This window comes from Bidens hawaiensis, unplaced genomic scaffold (assembly GCF_021521415.1).
Source record: "Bidens hawaiensis isolate Kalapana, Puna unplaced genomic scaffold, B.hawaiensis_p1.1 tig00018669_1, whole genome shotgun sequence".
NCBI classification, from domain to species: Eukaryota; Viridiplantae; Streptophyta; class Magnoliopsida; order Asterales; family Asteraceae; genus Bidens; species Bidens hawaiensis.
Window position 1 is genome coordinate 283,727 of NW_027492830.1, and position 13,072 is coordinate 296,798.

The following is a 13,072-nucleotide window of genomic DNA, read 5'->3' on the forward strand; positions in this document are numbered from 1 at the left end:
TGTCCAAAATACCCGAATCCGATTAACCCGACCCCAACCGAACCCGAATAAGCTAATTAGAGTCGGGTTAAATAGGGTCAAAAAGTATTGATCGGGTTATTCGGGTTGACCTGAATAACCCGAATTGTTAATAGGGTCGGGTTTCGGGTTAACCCGAATAACCCGATTAGTGATTATACTTTACTTCAAATACAATAATGAAAATGTAAAATAAGCAATAAAAAGTCAATACTGAAAGTTTTGTAGAGGAATTAATTATTTTTCTGCTTGTTCATCAAACCGTTAGACTGGAAGTTCTTTTAAAATAAACGAACGAACATGAACAAATGTTTCACTCATTCATCTATGTTCGTGAACACTCGTTTTTGATCATTCAATTAAATTTGTTTACGTCTTTTCATGTTCGTTAACATATTAATAGAAAATTATTAAATAATATTTTGCATTTAGAAATTATATTACCATAATATGTTTTTAAATGCGTTCATTTAAATGCGTTCATTTATGTTCGTTTATGTATGTTTGTGTCCGTAAATATATGTACATGTTCCTTAAGTTCATCTATCTTTGTTTAATTGTGTTCATTTATGTTCGTGAACTGTTCGTTTAGATTTTAAATGAACGATTATTAAAAAAGCACGAACATGTTTATTTTTTTAACGAACGAACACGAACACAAATATTGTTAGGATTAAACGCACACACGAAACCGAACACACACACGAAAGCAATAAACGAACACGAGGATTTAACGTGGTTCGGTCTAAACTGACCTACGTCCACGGGTGGCAACTAGGTATATCTTTATTGAGTGACCAAATATTACAAGTACATAATGTTGTTTATATAGAGACTGAACTAGGGTTAGTAAATTATTATGCAAGAAATCTAAACCGGGCCGGGCTTGGGCCCGACCGCCCACACACGTCTCCTCTTTTGACTTCATATAATAAACCGGGCCAACAAGGCCTACGAACCCAACAATCTCCCACTCGGAGGCCTTGAGTACTCTCGTCTGCACTCCTGATTGTACTTCTGTAATCTGAACATTAAACTTCTTCTAGTTGCCACCGCCTTCTCATCAATTAACCTGAAGGCCCGTTGAAGCTCCCCGGAGCTCCAACACGTCAGTCACGGCTGAAACTGCCCCTGACCCGTTCTCCGTCCCTACCGGCTCCCACTGTAACGAACTACCGGATCCTGAGATAACCTGAGAACAAACACTCTCCATATTCAGCAAGTAATTCATTGGAGAGACTTTTACAGCTGGAATACTGGTTTTCTTAATCCACTGTCGACCTGGAACTGTAACTAAAACACGACCTGTGCTCCCACTGTCACGATGTCCCCCAACTGATTTAACCTTCCTAGCTCGTTCATCCTGAATCTTCACTTTGGCTCTGGGTTTGTTACTTGCAAAACGAACCTTCTTCTGCATACGAGATTCTGTGAACCGGACTTTGTCTTTCACCAAAACTGGATCCACTCCTTTCGGTGACATATCGACCATATACAACGAACCCATTTTCTTGCCACGAGCAACAACGAGATTCCCTTTGACTACTTTCCACTGCCCATTCCCGAACTTAACATCGTGCCCTTGGTCATCCAACTGCCCAACTGAAATCAAACGTTTCTTCAAACTTGGAATAACCCTCACGTCTTTCAAAGTCCAAGAAGTACCGGCTGAAGTTATCAAATCAACGTCTCCCATACCCGTAACCTCTAAAATATCATCATTCGCTAGTCGAACCTTTCCAAAATCCCCAAATTTAAGATTCTTCATCGTTTCACTACAGTGAGTGGCATGAAACGATGCACCAGAATCCATCACCCAAGCATCAACGCTACTCTCAACACTACAAACCAAAGCCTCATCACTACTGACCCCGTCATCTGTGTCGTCTTCTGTAACATTCACCTCTTTCTTACCATTCGGACACTGATTCCTGAAGTGTCCTTTCTCTTTACAACCCCAACATTCAATATCCTTACGAGTCTTAGACTGACTCCTCTTCCTGCTCCCACTGCCTCGCTGTTTTCCCCTACCTCTACCTTCTGTGACTAGCATATTGCCTGATGATTCACCTGAACTTCTGCGTCTTGAATCTTCTCCCAGAATCAGATCTCGAATCCCATCGAAAGTAATATTTGTAGACGAACTACAAACTGCAGTCACTGTTTGCGACCAACTGTCGGGCAAAGAGGATAATAACAAGAGGCCTTGAACTTCATCATCAAACTTAATGTCAACTGACACTAAGCGGGACAAGATCGAATTAAGATTATTGATATGAGTTGTAACTGACCCACCCTCTTTCATTCTTGTTGTCACTAGCTCTCGGATAAGATAGACTTTATTCGCTGCCGAAGGCTTCTCATACATGTTGGATAGCGCCTCCATCATACCACGTGCTGTGGTTTCTTTCATGATGTTAAACGCCACATCTTCCGACAAGGACAATGTAATACAAGCCCTAGCTTTCTTGTCTAACTTCTTCCAATCTGCTTCTGACAACTTTTCTGGTTTTTCATCCTCAAACACTACATCCAAGTCTTTCTGACAAAGTAGTGCCTCAATCTGCATCTTCCACCAACCGAACTTCTGTCCGTCAAACTTCTGTATCGAAAACTTTCCGTCTTCTGCCATAACAATGACTAAAACGAAAAACTGGATAAAAAACAGAGACAGACACAGCAACACGAGCCTGAACTTAACGACTGTTCTACTGAACTCTGTTAAAAAATCAACCTATTTTAAACGTGCAGCGGAATAACGAACTAAAAATCAGAAAACTGAAACTTTAAACTGAAAAGATAAAACCTGACAAACGCGGTTGGTACTGGTTCTAAGTTTCTTTAAATTTCTTCTGACTTGAAACTGTTCTTCAACGAAAATAGGATCTTGATTCGCTGTTTTACTCGTTCTTTGCTTAACCGAAAGCTGATCAAAAATACTGATCTTCAACCCAAGCCCACACAATATAAGAAACTGGGCCTACAGCCCTTTGTATTTCGGCCCAAAAGAAACAGCCCACAAATAAAAAATTAAGAAACCCTTGCTCACGTATTCTTCCCTGCCAAAAAAAAACTCTTTTGTCTTATATTGGCATGAACTCCAAAAAGTTGAAATAACAATTCTTGATTTCTTGCTCCTTCCGGCCGTCAAACGTTCTGCCACAAGAACACCAAACTCCAAGGAAAAAATAAATAATAACTTTCTCCTTTATGGTCAATCATATACAGCCAAACAAACTGGAAACGAATAAACGGTGACCAAACGATCGGTGGCGGAAAGCAGCACAACTATGGTGGTGATGCGGTGCTTTACTGAACCCTAGTCGCGATTGGTCGGGCTGGGTTTAGCGGCGGCGAAACAGCGGCGGCGTATACCCTAACGACAATCGGAAAACCGTAGCGGCGGCGGAACCCTAGCGCAGTAGGGTGGCGGCGGCTGGATGGGTTGGCGGCGACTCGGCTGGTTCAATGTGTTCTTCGCGTGATCTGAACCTAAGCTCTAGATACCACTTGTTAGGATTAAACGCACACACGAAACTGAACACGACACGAAAGCAGTAAACGAACACGAGGATTTAACGTGGTTCGGTCTAAACTGACCTACGTCCACGGGTGGCAACTAGGTATATCTTTATTGAGTGACCAATATTACAAGTACATAATGTTGTTTATATAGAGACTGAACTAGGGTTAGTAAATTATTATGCAAGAAATCTAAACCGGGCCGGGCTTGGGCCCGACCGCCCACACCCGTCTCCTCTTTTGACTTCATATAATAAACCGGGCCAACAAGGCCTACGAACCCAACAAATATTTGTTCGACTAAGTGTTCGTGATCGTACTCATTTGGTTCGTTTACAAGCCTATATGTAATTATAAGATAATTACTTATGAAAGAAATTGAAAATTGAGTGGAATTAAAAATTTTACAACCCACGTGTTACAAGCATAAAAATCAACTTCAAATTATAAAGTAACATGGTCAACCCGATTAACCCGGCTAACCCGACCCGACTAACCCGAATAACCCGAACCCGACTAACCCGAATCTTAATAGGGTCGGGTTTCGGGTTAGATAATTTTTAAGAAAAACCCGACTAACCCGACCCGATTAACCCGAAACCCGATCGGGTTGACCCGATAAACACCCCTATTACCAGATGCGACCATGGTTAAAAAAAAAACTTTTAAGGATTAAAATAGAGATTTCCCTAAAAATGTGGATCATATGTGCCTTTTCATGTTTATTGAATAAACTAAAAATAATTAAAGTCAAAGGTTTGACAAAATAGGTTTCATGAAAGTGTAGAGTAACATTTGCTTGAACGCAAAGGCAGGTCTTGTTGGACGAATGGTAGGCACCACCTCCTGCTTCCTCTCCGCATTATTTGGACCATAGTAGTATTTCATATTAAAAGATTATAAAAGTTTTATAATTTTGTAATAAATTAATTAATTATAAATATTAAATATTCTTCCATAAATGCAACTTTCGGTAGAAGCAAAAATGCTCTACTAGTTTGTGCTAACCTATGGTCTAACTTCTAAGTTCTCTCTTCCTAAATATTAAACCTTATTATTATTATTATTATTATTATTATTATTATTATTACTACTACTACTTAACACTCTCCATGCTCCATCCTCCCTCTTCCACCACCGTCACCGCCACCTCCTACCATGGTAGCCCGAGTTTCAGCTCTCATCTCTCTAGTCTCCCTCTCCCTCCTCCTTTTATGGTACACCACCACAACCACCTTCATCATCCAACATCCACCACTTATTGCGACCGATATTCGAATAATAAAACAAGAACAAGAGGACCAACAACATTACAAGTACTCATTATCAACACGCCGCACATTAACAAACAAGAATACAATATCACCATCTACAGAATTCGACTTCACACCATTCGTACATGAACATCAACACCATCATCACCAACATCAAACCAAAGGGTCAGAAATCGACCCGAGATATGGAGTTGAGATGCGGCTTGTCCCAACTGGTCCAAACCCATTGCACCATTGAGGTTTCATGTTCATTTACTATACTTGATATATGTACTTGTAGTATATGTTTATTAGACCAAAAAGAGTACAAAATTATGACGGCATTTATTCTTAAATATATATAAATTTTTTTCTTCATTTTCTTCTTGATCGATCAATGATCAAATGATCATTCACTTTGTATTATAGATGCTTCACATAACCCGTACTTAATTAATTTCTTTAAATTTTTGTGTTTGTAGCTTGCATGGCTATATGTGTCTAAAGATATTTTTGTGCATAAATCTTTTTAATCACTTTACTTTCTTTTTTTGTATTTCATACAGTTAATCAAAATAATATTATATATCAAATTGTTGATATATATATATATATATATATATATATATATATATATATATATATGTTGTTGTGTAAACTTGTTTAGTCATTCACTTTAATCGTTAGATGATTAAGATATATTCAAAGATGTGTACAACCTACATAAATAGTTTTACTAAATAGTTTAGTAATTTATTAGAAAATATGTTTTAAAAGGTCGGTTATAAATTTTTAATATTTTAATTTTGTATAAACATAAAGAATAAAGCAAGTGGTCATATATAAAATGGATGTGATCATGGTTGTATTATATGTAGCACTAAAATATATGGTAGTCCTTAGATTCAGCAACGATGGAGGAGTGAATGTGACGGCACGGCGTCTCCACGTTTCCTGAAAAAGAGTAAAATAACTTTGTACAAGTTAGATTTGTTGGTTCTTAAATATAGAATATATATACTTTTAATTAATTTGTTGTAATAATAAATAGTATATATTTTAAAAATAGAGCTTAATGAATTTTAGGGATGTATGTATTAACTTAACATAGTTTTAACTTGTTAAGAAAAATACTTAATAGTTAATACTAATGGTATGTTAAAACTAGCTAAATATGGCATGGGATTGATGGTCTAGTGTTAGATGTAAAATCTATTAAACATCTTAGGTTGTTGGCTATGGGCCATGGAAAACTCTTGAAGGGTCACTCCCATTTTGGTCTTTGAACACTGTGTCACTCCCATCTTACTCGCGCATGACACGACCAAAATGAGAGTGGTCTAACGGGTTCTTTGACCCCTCATCCAATCAATTCTTTTTTTTTGTTACTAAATAAAATGGAATGATGGAGAATGAGAAAATCAAGCATAACAAGGATTGAGTTGTGATGTTGAATTATGAAAGAAAAACTGAGTTGACACTGAGGTGACGCAAACGTAACGAATGAGGGAGAATGATGAAAAATGAAAATAAACCATAACACATTGTCTAATTATCATGACAGGGTTCAAGACCCGGGAAGTAAGAAGCTTGCGGTTAAAAAAAAAATTGTTAAAACCAATGGCATGAGTTCGTATGATTTAACGAATCAAAAATAGTCTTATGATATGTGAAATACATATATAACTTTTTATGTCATCATCAACTTGTGTTACCAATACCATATCTCTTGTAAGATTTTAATTTTTGATAAATTAAAAATATCAAAATCTTATCAGACGCCTACTCTGAAGTTAATGTACAGATTTCACTACTTCTCCCTTAGTCACAACATAAAAACTTTGACCGATTGTTCAATTGGATATGGTTCACAATTCACCTGTTTTCAGAACACCACTTGAGAGTTGTGTGGTTGCTTTTGATGAGTTGTAAAGTAAATTCAATATGGATGAATATTGATTCAATATTTACTTATGAATAATGTCTAAACTGCAATATAAATGGAAAATGGGTGGGTGGGATATAATAATCATATAATTGTTTTAAGTGGGCATTTCAACATGGTTGTTAATTGTTATGACTATTTGTAGAGGGGTGGTAGACACTTCTTTAACCATCATTGACATTTTTTAGTGAAAGGTGAGAGGGTAGTGCACATAAATCCAATTCCATATTTTTTTATCACTTTACTGTACCTACAAACCCCATCAAACACTACTACACTAGTCATCTTTTATCATGCTACATTATAACTAAATAATACATATGTTTATGACTAGAGAGTTTCTGATTTAATTTTTATTTTGTCACATTCATTATACTATTTTTTGGATCCTAATCCTAACATACTTCGTCTTATAAGATTTAACATATTTTTTTTCAAGATTTCGTTTGGAAAACACATAAAACCTGTCCCGGAGTCTTCCCTAAAACTGGTTGACCAGGTTGGAGGCCATGTGCCATTTGTGTTGACTGTTGGCCTATTTAAGGTTGACTCAGACTGACATAAGCATTAGATCACAAAACTTTGTATCAACAAAAACATTTGGTAGTTGTCTTTGACTCTTTGGTTTTTTGAAAATAGTTTTTAATGATTAAAATTTAAGTCCCATTTGAATACCAGTGTTAATAAGAGCTTCCAAGCAAAAGATTAAAATATAATAATAAAAAAAAACTGCATTACAAACACTTTGATATACAAATCGAAACTACAAATTTGAGAAATTGTAATGGTTAGTGTTTTGAGTCCCTTTAACAAGGATCTCAAATTTGAATCCATGTTCTATGTAACCTTCTTAAGGCTATACAAAATGGGAAGCAGACCCTCGAAGCATATGAGATTCATAATTCCATGAATCATATTTTGCATTGGTTCAACTGAATCATATTATTTCATTGATTCAATTGTTGCAGATGTCGCCATCCGTTTGGGTTGACTTTAACTGAAAACCCCAAATTTTAACGAGATATGTGTTTATTGGTTTGGATTTCGGTTTCCTCGATTTTGTAATTGGTTGTACGAATTGGAAAATCCATAGCAGTAATCAATACATTCCCTTTCCAAGTTGAGTTTTCTAGAACCAAAAACCGATTATCTAAATCAAATGCAGTATAACATGAACCGAAAACATGTAATTCGGTTTGGCTTTTAACAGTTTCAACTTGGTTCGATTTTCGGTTTAATAGGTTTGAAACCTGATATTGGACACCTCAAAATTTTTATTGGTTATGTTTAAATTTTGATGCTAGTCTTGGTGTCTCAAAGCAGTTTAACTAAGAAAATTATAAAGCATGTAGGTAATTGGTCAATTATTTTAATAGACTAAACAAGCTAAACTTCTATTTGATTAAACTAACAAGCTAAACTTTTATACATGTACATACTATTGCAACATGCTGGTCTAAGATTAAGAACAACTGAATAACTGATTCCTAAAAGAAAAGGAGAATAGGACTACCAATAAGGTTAAACGAACCGAATGTCTACTTATGGTTTTTATACAAAACATATTTTTTGTTTGGTCATGGTTATATGTGTATATTAAAAACAATCTTTATAATTCTTGCTATTAATAATAATCTTACATATCATGAAATTTTGTTGCAAAGTTCTATAAACTCTTGTTCATGTTTGTTCACTCGGTAACTAACCAAATACAAACAAACAACCCACTAAACGTTTCATGAATGGTACGCTAGTTGGGTTTGAGATACTTCTGTTGGCACTCTTTAGGCGTACAAAAGTAAAATGGTTGCAGAGAGAGGGCTTAACAGACCCTAGTCAAAAGTAAGTGTTACCAATTGTGGTCAAGTTAATTTTTTCATATGTTTTGATTATGTAAAAGCTCAAAATTTCTTGTCCATCGAAGCACCTTGAATACAGTTGAAAAAATTATGTTTCTAGCTATATCCTAAGCATGGGAAGTACAGTCGAAAAAATTCAAAACTGGATACAAACAGTTGTGATTATCCCTAGAAGGGAACTTAATAGTCGTTTTAACCAAACAGTAAAAAGATATTACTTGATCGAGCGCGTTTGGTTGATGTTTAATGCTGATGATGGCCTTTCTTTAACTCGAACCGTGAGTAAACTTCTTTCTTTTAGCCGATGGAGGCGTGAGAAGCTTTTTAACAGAACCAACAGGATCTTCCACCTGCACGGTAATCAAGATTTAGCACCAGATTACACATATTGTCACAAAAATCACTTTAAAGAAATTATTTTATAAGAAACGACGTTTAGGTTACCTCAATTAGTGAAGATAAAGCTTGGGTTGTTTCAGATGAATAAACAATCTCTTTCTGGCGTTCTAGAGCGGAAAGAGTTTGTTTCCAACCAGGTGGCGACTTCCCATTGGATGAAATCCAAGGACAAAAATATCTATGCTGCTTTATCGGATCAAACTCAATTGTTTTTTCATCAACGGTTTCAGATTGACCTGAACTTGCAGATTTTAAAACACTATCTCCAGTTACCTCAACTAATCTATTAGTTGTAAAACTACGATCATCACCAACTGTTTCAAACGCAGATGAAAAACGGGACCTTAAATTTTGACCAACAACAGGCAAAGATATTGTTGGCCGAAAATTCTGCTCGGCTGGTGGTGGCCCACCTGCAATTGTCAAGCTCAAAACGTTTTTATTCGATGATGTGGCACTACTATTACCAATACTTGCTGTCTGTTCCCCATTTTCAACACAAGAAGGTTCTTGAACATGATTATTAGGTTCTGCATGTCCAATAAGTCTAACAAATTCTGTGGGCCGTTGAGTCGTCTTGAAAGTCCACAGACCAACTCGGGCCCCACAAAGCCTACATTCTAGAATCACAGATGAATGATCATGTTTCTCAAAAGAAGAACCTTCGGTGTCTTCCACGTTCTCAGAAGTTTTAGAAGAATATACAGTAATAGCGTTATTTGCATCGTTGCAATCAACAATGTATGGCAGAAATCTTGGCTCCCAACCACATAGACTTATAAGCTTTTGTGCCTGTAAAATTCCAATTATAAGTTTTTAACACATGGTAACAATATACACAAGCAAGATTTGTAACACGTGTTTGGCCAGTAAACGAACCGAACGTTCGATGAACCATTCAGCCGGAAGTTCGTTTATTTAATAAACGAGCAAGCACAAACAGATATTTGTGTTCATTTATTTAAATAAACAAACATGAACATATGTCCCGTTCGTTCATTTAAATTTGTTTATGTTCAATCGTTTGCATTCATCTATGCTCGTCGGTTTACGTTTGTTTGTTTAGTTCACTAACATATTCATTAAAAATGTTTAGGTCAATTACAATTTAGTCTAGTTTTAATAACTTTTTAGAACCAACACATTGTTGTTTATATTAACTTTTAATTGGTTTTAGCTCAGCTATGTTCATCCGTTAAAATCCATGAACCTTTCGTTTCTACTGTTAACGAAAGAACATATGCAGACACAAACACGTTCATTTTCTTAGCGAACAAACACGAACGAAAAAACCCGTTCATTAGCTTTTTGTGTTCAACCGTTTGTTAGATAAAGTTAGCCAAACAAACACAAACAAACTCTGTTTGTGTTTGTTCTGTTCGTTTACAGGCCTACATGTTTTAGCATAAGGCAGTGATACCTGATAGTACAAAACAGGGGAAGCTTGTCCAGATTCATCTAAAGTTGGAGGGCATTTAAGAAAATGTTCTAGCAAAGGGGTACTCATGTAATCAATGGCAGTTGATGAAACCACAGGAAGCTCCAAAAGTTGCAATAACAAATCACATCGTTTCTTGTAATTATCAACCAAATCTACAGGTGAAGCAGGTGGGAACTGAGCTAGTTTTTCATCACACGCGTTGTCAACCCATGGGCAAAGTAACTTGTGTCCATTATTCAGCTTTAAGCTGAAAACCGAGGCTGCGTTCTCAACTATATTACATAGAAAATAGTGTTATAAAAAGAAAACTGATAGTGTTATAAAAGAAAATCAAGGATTACCTTGTTGCTGTGCCCAAGATGATGGTGCAGAAAAGAAGAGGCGGGCCCCGCATGATGCGCACGCGATAGTGTCTATATCTACATTGATCCAACCTCTCATTGCACAATTTATTGCACTGATTACCTGATGAAAATAGATAATATTAACCTCTTAGAACTACAAAATGGTTATGATTAGCACTGTAAACAAACCAAACGTTCGAGGGGAAGTTCGCTACTTTAATAAATGAACATTTTAACAAGGAATTACATGAACAAGGAATTTCGTTCGATTAACTAAATGAACAAACGAGAAACAAGGCTATGTTCGTTCAATTGTGATTGTTTACGTCCATATATGTTTGTTCGTTAAACATTTTAAAAACTCTTTATGACTTTTCTAATCTTATCATATAAATATAAGCAAAATTATTAGCTATAAAATAAAAAATATGAATATTAGATGATTAATTTTTATATGTAACTAAACATATGAATATGAATGTTAAAAAAAACACCAACACAAACTTGGCAGCCGGACTGAACCATTGACACTAACCATTCTCGGTTAGCCAAATCAAATAAAACATGGTTTATGTTGGTAAACCGTTCACGAACAAGTTCATTTCCTTAATAAACGAACACAAACAAGAAATTTCATTCGGTTAAAAGTTTGTGAACCGTTCGCTTGTCCAATAAAAGCTTAACAAACGAACATAAACAAGACCTTGTTCGGTTCGGTTCACAATCTTCATAGTATATATACAAGTATAACGGATGCTATCATACAGAGTAATAATTACAGTTAAATACAACAAAATCAACATTTAGTAGCCAAATCAAATAAAACATTGTTTATGTTGGTGAAACCGTTCACAAACAAGTTCATTTCCGTAATGAACGAGCACGAACAAGAAATTTCATTCAACTAAATGTTTGTGAACAGTTCGCTTGTCCAATAAAAGCTTAACAAATGAGATTCGGTTCGGTTCAGTTCAGTTCATAGTCTTCATAGTATACAAGTATAATTGATGCTATTATACATATTCACGACGATTAAATACAACAAAATCGACATTTAGTAGCAAAATCTAACCTTCGGTTTGGCAAACCATGTCATGGACTTGAATGTAGCAAGCCTTTTGAGTAAGTCTTCTCTGTCCCACGGTCTGCACCGCGGCGAATGCACCGGTTGCAAATCAGTCACACTTGCTTTGGATTTCAACTCAATTAAATCCAGCTTTGTAGTGTACGGGCGTTTCCTGGTTGCTGACGTCAAGCCGCCTGCAGTTACACTAACAATAGAGCAAAACCTAATTAAACTAAATTTGATTGACAATGACAAAATTGACATTTAATTAGTTTGTATAATATAATAATAATAATAATAATAATAAACCCTAGTAATTTTGTGTACCTGGAGGAAGGGGTAGATTTGGAATTGGGAGATGAAGAAGGAAGAAAGAGTTTGTCCATGACGGCGTTAAATCGTTTCTCTGATTCTTCTGCCATTCAATTTCAATTTCAACTGAATTCGATTGTGAAAATTATTATTGGGAATTCAGATTTTGTTTTTGGGTTTGTCGAAGACGCAACTTTTTACTATTTGCTATTTTAAGACAAGGTTTATAAAAAAAAAAAACAATAATACCGATACTTTGTATATGTGACAGATGGGGCGTATATGGAAGCGTTTTGCATCATGCGATGTAACATGGCGCAACACAACCCACCCTAACACAACCCATAGCGTCTGGGGGCGGCTATGGGGGCTTTTTGGGTGGGTATAGAATCCCCACTACGCATGGTTTAACAAATTTAGTGGATCATTTTTCACTTGTCATCAAAAAATTAACATGTTTAAAAGCATATTGTTTTATGGTCAGATCCGGATTTTATTATTGGGAATACTCTATATAATAGTAACTAAGTTTTGAAATTGTTTCAATCAGGTCACTCATAATATATTTTGTTCCAATCAAGTCAATAAAGTTTTCTTTGTATTCTAATATAGATAGTTTACCTGGATAGCAGGTTGTGTAGTTTTTTTTTTAATTTTTAAACAATTTGATATTGCAAAATATTATTAAAAAAAGTTGACAAAATTAGTAAAAATTGAGAAAAAAAATCTAGAAAATTACAAAAATAAATAAATAAAAAGAAAATCTGAATAATTGCAGAAAATATATATATATATATACTAGTAGTAAACCCGCGCGATGCGGCGGGCGCGTGACTGGAATTTGGTGGCATTGGTTCGGTTTGTTATAGTAATGATATTAACGACATCCCTTCTATCTTTGATATACTAAAAG

The 13,072-nt window shown here is 35.7% G+C and overlaps 1 protein-coding gene across 1 annotated transcript; it reads right to left on the reverse strand.

Moving 5' to 3' along the window:
• Positions 1–8,162: 8,162 nt before the first annotated feature.
• LOC143556708 (uncharacterized) lies at positions 8,163–12,302 on the reverse strand. The gene is made up of 6 exons (XM_077045968.1): positions 12,175–12,302; positions 11,854–12,052; positions 10,779–10,902; positions 10,417–10,709; positions 9,042–9,788; positions 8,163–8,947 (listed from the first exon to the last, which is right to left on the reverse strand). The coding sequence occupies exons 1-6, from the start codon at positions 12,267–12,269 to the stop codon at positions 8,864–8,866; spliced, it is 1,542 nt and encodes a 513-aa protein (XP_076902083.1). The 5' UTR covers positions 12,270–12,302; the 3' UTR covers positions 8,163–8,863.
• Between the last annotated feature and the right edge of the window lie 770 nt (positions 12,303–13,072).

Excerpts from the sequence above, each read along its gene's own strand:
- LOC143556708 (XM_077045968.1), bottom strand. The coding sequence starts at position 12,269 with ATGGCAGAAGAATCAGAGAAACGATTTAACGCCGTCATGGACAAACTC. Across the intron at positions 10,710-10,778 it reads ATCTTGGGCACAGCAACAAG|TTGAGAACGCAGCCTCGGTT; the intron begins GTAATCCTTGAT and ends TATGTAATATAG. Across the intron at positions 8,948-9,041 it reads CTTTATCTTCACTAATTGAG|GTGGAAGATCCTGTTGGTTC; the intron begins GTAACCTAAACG and ends ATTACCGTGCAG.